Source organism: Callorhinchus milii, unplaced genomic scaffold (assembly GCF_018977255.1).
Source record: "Callorhinchus milii isolate IMCB2004 unplaced genomic scaffold, IMCB_Cmil_1.0 Scaffold14, whole genome shotgun sequence".
Taxonomy (NCBI): Eukaryota; Metazoa; Chordata; class Chondrichthyes; order Chimaeriformes; family Callorhinchidae; genus Callorhinchus; species Callorhinchus milii.
In genome coordinates this window covers 17,519,965-17,529,490 of record NW_024704755.1, presented here as the reverse complement: position 1 = coordinate 17,529,490, position 9,526 = coordinate 17,519,965, and the positions used below count along the sequence as shown (strand labels likewise).

Here is a 9,526-nt window from a genome sequence, read left to right as displayed (position 1 = left end):
AGCCACAGCGAGAGCCACAGAGAGAGAGAGCGAGACCCCCACAGCCAAGTTATAGTCTGAAATGTTCCGGGCATTTGCTCTTTGTGATGCAGAGAAAGTAGGTCACAGCCGCCTCCACCAAACGTTATTTATTTATGTAAAAAGCTTTTATTGAATTAATAGTGAATGGGTTAGTGAGAGAGGGGGAGAGAGAGAGAGCGAGAGGTGGGAGGGAGAGAGAGGATGATACAGGCCCCAAATCCCTTCTTGTCACAGCCTGGAACTCGTCTGGTCACAGACAGCTGTCTGTAGGACGTCGCTGTGTGCAAAATGGTGGCTGCATCCACCCTCCAAACCACACAGTCACTTGACTGTTCAGAGTCACTGGCAGCTCAGAGAAAAACTAAATGGTGCTGTGTCAAACACCAGGATTATTATTTATTATTATTACAGTAGAGAATTGTGTAGAATTGTTAAAGCCAGCCTTGGCTCGGAGCTGCTTCACTGCAGTGAAACATTTTACACAATTTTTCCACGTCTTAAACTTGAAGACCTACGTGATCTCCCAGCTAAGACCAGGTGGAATTTCAGATCTCGGAGCAGTGAGAGCTCCCACTCTTCCCCCCCGCACCCCTGCCATGTGCAAGGGCAGAGCTGTGAGGAACAGCTGAATAATGGAGAGACAACAACAACAAATTGCATTTATTTTACGTTTTTCATGGGAGGAAATCCCAAGACGCTGGATAATCTGGGATTTGGACCTGACCTGGGGTTTGGGCTCAGAAGGGGTGGAGGGCAGGGAGGGGAGGTAGGAGGGAGCCAAAAACGCAATCGAAGAGGAAGGTCTTGAGATGTGTCTTGAAGGTGGGAGGGAGGAAGCGAGACAAAGGGACTTTGGGATGGAGTTCCAGAGATGGAGGGCAGAGAAGCTGATGGTGAGATCTTTGATCGGACTGTATTTAATCACACAATAGCTTTCAGGCTCGGGGAGGGTAGTGGGGAGCGTGGCGAAAGTGGGGGGTACAAATTGTTTGTGAGCGTGGAGATTTATAGAATATTACAGCACAGAAGGAGGCCATTCGGCCCATCGTGCCTGTGCTGGCTCTTTGGAAGAGCGACCCAATCAGCCCCACTCCCCTGCTCTTGCCCCATATCTTTGCAAATTTTCCCTTTCCAAGTCTCTATCCAATTCCCTTTTGAAAGTCGTTATTGAATCTGTTTCCTCCAACGCTTTCAGGCCGTGCGTTCCAGACCCTAACAACTCTCTGTGTAAAAAAAAGAGATCTCCTCGTCTCCCCTCTGGTTCTTTTGTCAGTTATCTTAAATCTGTGTCCTCTGGTTACTGACCCACCTGCCAGTGGAAACAGTTTCTCCTGATCTACTCTATAAAACCCTCATAATCTTGAATAACTGTTAAATCTCCCCTTGACCTTCTCTGCTGTAAGGAGAACAATCCCAGCCTCTCCAGTCTCTCCACATCACTAGCATCCCTATTCCCTGGTACCATTCTGGTAAATCTCCTCTGCGCCCTCTCCAAGGCCTTGATATCCTTTCTAAAGTGTGGTGCCCAGAGTTGGACACAATATTCCAGCTGAATCCTAACCAGTAATTTGTAAAGGTTCAACATAACCTCTGCCCAATGGCCGGTTGTGATGGGACGTCCTATATTATCCACGGCCTCCGCTGCTCAATAAACTCGCTGCTGATTGTACCTTGTGCTGTGTTTGTGTTATACTCAAACTTTCATCCCCACCGGCCCCCCCACCCCCACACAACACACGCACTCGCACACGCAATAGAAGTTCTACATGTGGACGTTGACTCTGTGTCTCCGGGTGACATTGACGAAAGGGAGCAAGTAAATACCAATACAAAATGACATTTTATCCCACGTTCCCTTCACATTGCCAAAGTCGCGGTGGGAGAGAAGGGTTTCGAAACATGCCTTGAATCAGGCAAGGGAGGGGGCAAGGTGAAGGGAATGTGTGATGGAGTTCCAAAGGGTGGGGCAGAGAGGCTGAAGGCCCGGGTGAGGGACGTGGAGCAGGCCGGAGCCCGCTGACCGTTTAGAGGGGACAGATCTGGTCAGCAGGTCACAGAGGTAGGGAGGAGCGAGGCCGTGGAAGGTTTTAATAAAAAAAAGGAGGGGGCCAAGGATGGAGCCCTGGAGTACCCTGCAGGTGACTGGGCAGGAGGAGAAACCGTTCATGGAGATGAAGTGGAGGTGGTTGGTTTAAGTAGGGCTCGAACAAGGTTAGTGCGGTCCCACTGAGATGGTTGAGGGAGAAAAGGCCGTGGAAGAGAATGATGTGGTCGACTGTGTTGAACACGGGAGAACCAAGGAGGCAGAGGGAGCCCTGGTCAGAGAGAGAGGACGTCGTTTGATAAGCAGTGAGGTGGCAGGACAGAAAGACTGGAGGGGCTCAAGTCGGGGTGGAGGGCGAGGTGAGAGCGAAGCTGACTTGCAGGGGCTCTAATGACTTGTTTACACTGAGTGATTTCTCTTGTTAGTTGGTCAGTGACAGCAAAATGGTGGTGGATGGGTGTCGGGTGTGGGAGGGGGTTAATATTGCCTACTAGACCCTGGCTCCTGCTTTTCTTGCAAAATACCCGCTTTGAGACATCCTCCTCGTGACAAGGCATAGAGGTGAGGATTATTATTATTTCATTACAATTCAACATTTTGCTAAATTCTGGATGTTTGTAAAGCTGCACATTAATAGAGTGGAATCTACAGCGAGGGCTTCAGTGTGGAGCCTGTTCCCTGTCACACTGTCCGACAGCAAGTAACCCAAACCCCGGCAATGCTTCCCTCCAAGAATTCCCAATCCTCTCTTGGTGCCGGGGTCTGTCAGTGCCGGTGACGATCACCAGAACAGTCTGTCCTGTGAGCATTAACATACAGTATAATACCATCAATAATGTATCTGATACATTCTGTAAAACAGAGCTGAGAAACCAAGTGAACGAAAGTGTGTGGCCGGGACCCTAGTGTGTGTCTGAGGCTCTGGGGTCTCAGCACATGGTCTGTACAGAGCCTGACTCGCTGCAATTGCCCAAGTGGAATCCTGTTGTAACGACACTTATTAAAGTGCTTCCTGGGCAATTGACAACCGGCCATTCATTTTACATGAAGCCAGACCGCTGACAGCTAGCAATCTGGAATCCTCCCACTCAGCTCCTGTTAACCCCGCAGCCAAAGCTCTAACGGGTAGGTAGGGTGGTCCTAGCTGGACAAGCAGCGGGAAAGCTTGTCAGACAGCAATATCAATGGCAAGCTCTGCGGGTTTAGCTGGGTAACAATTACCCCAACACACACTCTGGAGTCCCTAACAGCAACGACAACAATTTAAGTAGGTGATCATTTTCCACATGTGTGGGCAAGAGAGTTAGCGCTGCAGTTATCATGGCCTGTGCAACTCTCACTCTGTGTCCTGGGCAAACATCAGCTACTGTCTACACTGGGCGGAGAGAGAGAAAGACAGAGAAAAAGAAAATGGGAAAAGAGAGAGGGAGAAAGAGAGAGAAAATAGAGCAAGAGAGAGATAACAAAGACAAAATGGAAGTTTGGATGAAGAAGACCCTTTGGCCCATCTGATCTCATTCAGAATACCCACCCTACACACACCCTACACACACCCTACACACACCCTACACACACCCTATACACACCGTACCATTCCCCCCATGACAGCATTGAGCTGCTTTTTAAATGCATCCCAGTGTCCTGGGCTGAACCACCCTTCCTGGTAACAAAATACTGCAGATGCTGGAAATCTGAAACAAAAACAGGAGCGACTGGGAACACTCAGCAGGTCAGGCAGCATCTATGGAGAGAGGCAAGTGAGTCAATGTTTCGGGTCCACAACCCTTCGTCAGAACTGGGAGGGAGAGGCTTTTAAGGGCTGGTGATGATGGGGATGATGGGTTAAAGAGGTGTTAATGATACAAAACAAAGGGGAGGGATTGCAACAGAATAGGCCGACCAGAGAGAGAAAAGCTGTGTCTGGGACCCAGGTGATGTGGTAATGGTCACAGAAGAGTGGGAGAGGGAAGGTGAGCTGTTATGAGCCTCCTGGTAACCCTGTTTCAGTTGTTAATCCCCGTCTGGGTAAACAAACACTTCCTGGTGTCTGTCCTGAAATTGCTCTTTACACCGCTAAAGTCTTTTTCTGCTGTCTAGTACATCCAACATATTGTTCTGGGTTTATTTCTCAATCCAATTGTATACCTGTGTCAGAACAAGATAGATAGTGAGAACGAGAACCTTTCTCACCGTCTCCATATTGTTGCCTCTAATGGTTTCTCCTCCAGTCCCCGCACTGTCACGTCTGGGTCCCCAGGGCTCTGTCCTGGTCCCCTCCTCTTATCTAATGCTCCCCCTTGGTGACATCATCCGCAGAATGGGGTAACTCCCAATGTAGGGATGACACCCAACTCTTTCTGCCTCTACTCTCAACTCCAGCCCCACTGTGTCCTGACAGACTGCTGTCGACATCAGTCCTGGAGAGGACAATTTCTCAGTAACGTGAACAAGACGAGGCCCTCCTGATTGCTCCGCACGCCTCGCACCTCAGGCCTGCAGCATCACTCCGCACTCGGTCCACCTCTCAAAGCCAGGAACCTGGGTGTCCTTTCACCCTACTGTCTTTCTCCCCACATCCAAGGCATCACCGCCCTGCCTTCCTCACCTCCGAACATCGCCGACTCCACCATTACCTCACCCCTCAGCGCTGAAACCTCTGGTTCAGCCTTATCACCTCAAGGCTGGACTAGGCAAACTCCTCTCGTCGGCCTTCCCCTCCTCCCTCCAATATCATCAGAACTCTGCAGCCGTTCTTCCCGCACCAACACCGCGACCCATCACTCCCACCTCATCCCCTCACTCGCTCGCCTCCATGGCTCCCATCCCCAGAGGATGATTTCAAGATCCTTCCCACCTACAACCTTCCGTGCCTCGCCCCACCCTACTTCTGCGACCTCTACCCCCTACCACCGCCCGTCCCTCCGTTCAGCCGGCTCGGCTGCTCCACGTCACCCGACCCACCCGCCCCAACGGCCCAGCCACTCTGCTCCCAACCTCCGGAACTCCATCCAATCACTGCCCTCACCCCCTCCTTAATCCCTTCCTCCCGCCTCAAAACCCTCCTCTTCGACTCACCCTACCATTGGCCCCCTTCCCCTCCCTCCCTTCCCTCCCTCCCTGCCATCTCCCCCCTGCTCGGGTCAAATGACTCACTGTCGCAGCCGCCTTGGAACGTCCTCCACGTGAAAGGCGCTATACACATGAATCTTGTTGTTGTTGAGAGAGTTACAGAAAGAATGAGAGGGAGATGTAAAGAGAGATAAAAGAGAACAAGAAAGATAGAGAGGACTGGGGGATGGAGAGAGAAAGGGAGCTAGATACAGAGAGATAAAGGCAGAGAGAAAGTGCTCCACGTCACCCGACCCACCCGCCCCACGATTGACGGGAGAGCCTTCAGCCACTCTGCTCCCAACCTCCGGAACTCCATCCAATCACTCCGCCTCACCCCCTCCTTAATCTCCTTCAAGTCCCGCCTCAAAACCCTCCTCTTCGACCATACCATTGGCCCTTATACCATTGGCCATTCCCTTCCCCTCCCCTCCCTTCTCCCCCCCTGACCGCAGCTCGGGTCTGAAATGCTGTCACTGTCCAGCACCTTGGGACGTCCTCCCAACGTGAAAGGCGCTATACACATGTAATCTTGTTGTTGTTCCTGAGCCAGCAGGGTCTGCAGGACTCCAGGGCACTCACTGCTGGTGGCATCACAGGCTTGGTATGTAGGTGGCATATATATATATACGGGTGGAATTCTCACTCTGGTCTGGATACTCGTAAACGTGGTGATGGGTTTTCACATTTGACAACCAGCCTCAGTCAAACCAACCCCTTGGTTATCTGTCAGAATGGACAAATCCAAACTGACCTTGTGATCTATAATAATAATATTCATCCTTGCATTTGGTACACGTCTTCCAGACGTCTCAAAGCGCTTCACAGAATAAACTGTAAAGTAAATTGACTGTATATTTGTGGGCGAAACACAGCAGCCAATTGCACACAGCAGCGTCCCACAAGAAATCATTTTTTTTGAGGAATTATTACCCCTGGAAAAGCGATCCACCTTTCAACTAATAACCGGGTTCCTACTTACTGCTGGGCAAACAGAGGCGTGTGGAGTAAGGAAACTTGCCCAACACTTCGCACTCACCCGGGAATTGAACCCGGGTCCTCTTGCTTGTGAGGCAAGCGCTCTAACCACTGAGCTACAGATCTCTGAAGATCTCAGACGATAAGGCGCTATTGTTGCCAATTGCCTTTTTCTGTGGACCATCTGAAATGACAGGAGAGGCTTCGATGAGGAGGTTGACTGTGTAAATGTTAACAATGGTTTTGTGCTGTCAGGACTATGCGCAGGACTTGTTGTGTATCACAGAGCGGGAGAAGTTCCTGGTGCCTGTGAGAGCCATTGGAGCCAGAGCCATCCTGGATTTCCCTGACCACCTGCACTTCTCCTCTTGCCCCGTCAAGTACACCTCCCACAGGGTTCTCCTTGTCCGCAACATAGGCAAGAGGACAGCAACCTTCATCCTGCAGACACACAGGTGAGGAGGAAGGAGGGGGAGGTCAGTGAGTGGGGGGGGTTCAGTGACGGGGGTCAGAGGGGGGCGTCAGTGAGGAGCGAGGTCAGTGAGGTGTCAGTGAGGGGGTTCAGTGGAGGGGGTCAGTGAGGGGGATCAGTGAAGGCGGGGGTGGTCAGTGAGGGGGATCAGTGAGGGGAGGGTCATTCAGGTGTCAGTGAGGGGGTTTGGGGGTCAGTGAGGGGTGTCAATAAGTGGGAGGTCAGTGAGGGGGGTCAGTGAGGGGGGCGCAGTGAGGGAAGTGAGTGAGGGGGGTCAGTGAGGGGGGTCAGTGAGGGAGGGGTCAGCGAGGGAGGTCAGTGAGGGAGGTCAGTGGGGGGGTCAGTGAGGGGGGGTCAGTGAGGGAGGGGTCAGCGAGGGAGGTCAGTGAGGGAGGGGTCAGTGGGGGGGGTCAGTGAGGGAGGGGGCAGTGAGGGGGGGGTCAGTGAGGGAGGGGTCAGCGAGGGAGGTCAGTGGGGGGTCAGTGAGGGAGGGGGCAGTGAGGGGGGTCAGTGAGGGAGGGGTCAGCGAGGGAGGTCAGTGGGGGGTCAGTGAGGGAGGGGGCAGTGAGGGGGGTCAGCGAGGGAGGTCAGTGAGGGAGGGCTCAGTGAGGGGGGGTCAGTGAGGGGGGTCAGTGGGGGGGGTCAGTGAGGGGGGCGCGGGGTGTCCTGTGATGGGATGGCCACTGGGAATGACCGAGGAGGTTTCTCCCCAGAGAAGCCGGTGTTGAGCAGTGAGGTGTGAGAGGGAGGCGGGGGTTTGGTTTGTTTGTTTTAACTCTTTCACCAGAAACCCTGATCTGATCCAAACATCTGTAAAAGACTGTGTTTAAATCTCATTTCCCTCCTTTTCTCTTACACCTTATTTCCTGTAAATACTGTATGTCTTCACAGGATATTCTGTAAAGGCAGTGACTATGTACTTTGTAGGTAAAATATTACACAAAGCCGATTTGCACACAGGAATATCCCACAAACAGTCACAAAGTGAGTGATAATAATAATAATAATCCTTGAACATCTTCCAGACCTCTCAAAGCGCTTCACAGACTATGCTGTAAAGTGAATTGACTGTATATTTGTGGGCGAACGCGGCAGCCAATTGCGCACAGCAATGTCCCACAAACAGTCGTAGATTGAAGTGACCAATTTATTATTGTTTTGTTTTGGAGGATTATCTGGAGAATTGCATTGCCTGAACGGCTGGCGGAAGCTGATTCGATAACTACTTTTAAGAGAGAAGTAGATAATTACTTAGGGAGGATAAGTTTGCAGGGCTATGGGGAGAGAGCGGGGGAGTGGGGTTGATCAGGGCTATGGGGAGAGAGTGGGGGAGTGGGGTTGATCAGGGCTATGGGGAGAGAGCGGGGGAGTGGGGTTGATCAGGGCTCTGGGGAGAGAGCGGGGGAGTGGGGTTGATCAGGGCTATGGGGAGAGAGCGGGGGAGTGGGGTTGATCAGGGCTATGGGGAGAGCGCGGGGGAGTGGGGTTGATCAGGGCTATGGGGAGAGCGCGGGGGAGTGGGGTTGATCAGGGCTATGGGGAGAGAGCGGGGGAGTGGGGTTGATCAGGGCTATGGGGAGAGAGTGGGGGAGTGGGGTTGATCAGGGCTATGGGGAGAGTGGGGGAGTGGGGTTGATCAGGGCTATGGGGGAGTGGGGGAGTGGGGTTGATCAGGGCAATGGGGAGAGTGGGGGAGTGGGGTTGATCAGGGCTATGGGGAGAGAGTGGGGGAGTGGGGTTGATCAGGGCTATGGGGAGAGAGTGGGGGAGTGGGGTTGATCAGGGCTATGGGGCGGAGAGTGGGGGAGTGGTGTTGATCAGGGCTATGGGGAGAGTGGGGGAGTGGGGTTGATCAGGGCTATGGGGAGAGAGTGGGGAGTGGGGTTGATCAGGGCTATGGGGAGAGAGTGGGGGAGTGGGGTTGATCAGGGCTATGGGGAGAGAGTGGGGGAGTGGGGTTGATCAGGGCTATGGGGAGAGAGCGGGGGAGTGGGGTTGATCAGGGCTATGGGGAGAGAGCGGGGGAGTGGGGTTGATCAGGGCTATGGGGAGAGAGCGGGGGAGTGGGGTTGATTTGGAAGTGCTTTTCAAAGAGCGGCACAGACACGATGTGCCGAATGGCCTCCTTCTGTGCTGTATAATTTTGTGTTTCTGTGAGGACACGGAGAGAGAGAGAAACTCCCTTCTCTTTTCAAATACTGTAGTGCTAGGAGCTCTTTAATGTTCACGTAAACAGGCAGTTTAATGTCTCATCCAATGGATGCCATCTCCGACAATACGACAACAACTTGCATTTATATCGTGTCTTTCACACAGAATAGTGTCCAGTGTGCTATAGTGCTCCCCAAACATTGCAATGGAGCCTGGACTGTGAGGCAAAGTCCCCCACGCCTTATCACGTCTCAGAGATGTCTTAAAGCCCGTCATGGAATATATTGTAAAATACAGTGACTGTGTATTTTGTGGTGAAATGCGGCAGCCAATTGCGTACAGAAGTGTCCCACAGTCATGGATTGAGTGACCAAATTGTTATTATTTTTTTAAAAGAATTTTGCAAGAAATTATTACCCCCAGAAAAGCAATCTGTCAATTGACTAACATCCAGGTTCCTACTTACAGGTAAACAGAGGCGTGTGGAGTAAGGAAACTTGCCGAACCTTTCATCCTGCCCCAGAATCAAACCCAGATTCTCTCACTTGCGAGCACTGAGATAGAGTGTGACTGACTGAGCCGGGCTGACACTAGACACCAGTAACTACACCAACACTAAACACCAGTAACTACAGCAACCACGTCATGTGGGAAGTAATGTCAAATAAAACCGACAGCTGATTAAAACATCACTTAGGACAATACTTTAGGGGGTGATCTCATTCATTAATATCAGATCAAATTGAAACTTA

General features: G+C 51.8%; 2 protein-coding genes across 2 annotated transcripts in view; both read left to right on the top strand.

Moving 5' to 3' along the window:
* pnp6 (purine nucleoside phosphorylase 6) overlaps nt 1-381 on the top strand; it is a 14,836-nt gene extending 14,455 nt beyond the window's left edge. The window contains exon 5 of the mRNA XM_042340434.1: nt 2-381. The gene's annotated coding sequence lies outside the window, so the exon portion shown is untranslated. The remainder of the gene's footprint in view (nt 1) is intronic.
* LOC103191034 (hydrocephalus-inducing protein-like) overlaps nt 1-9,526 on the top strand; it is an 85,373-nt gene that overhangs the window by 5,393 nt on the left and 70,454 nt on the right. Inside the window, exon 4 of the mRNA XM_042340433.1 lies at nt 6,407-6,606. Within this exon, the coding sequence (XP_042196367.1) occupies nt 6,407-6,606 (200 nt within the window). The remainder of the gene's footprint in view (nt 1-6,406; nt 6,607-9,526) is intronic.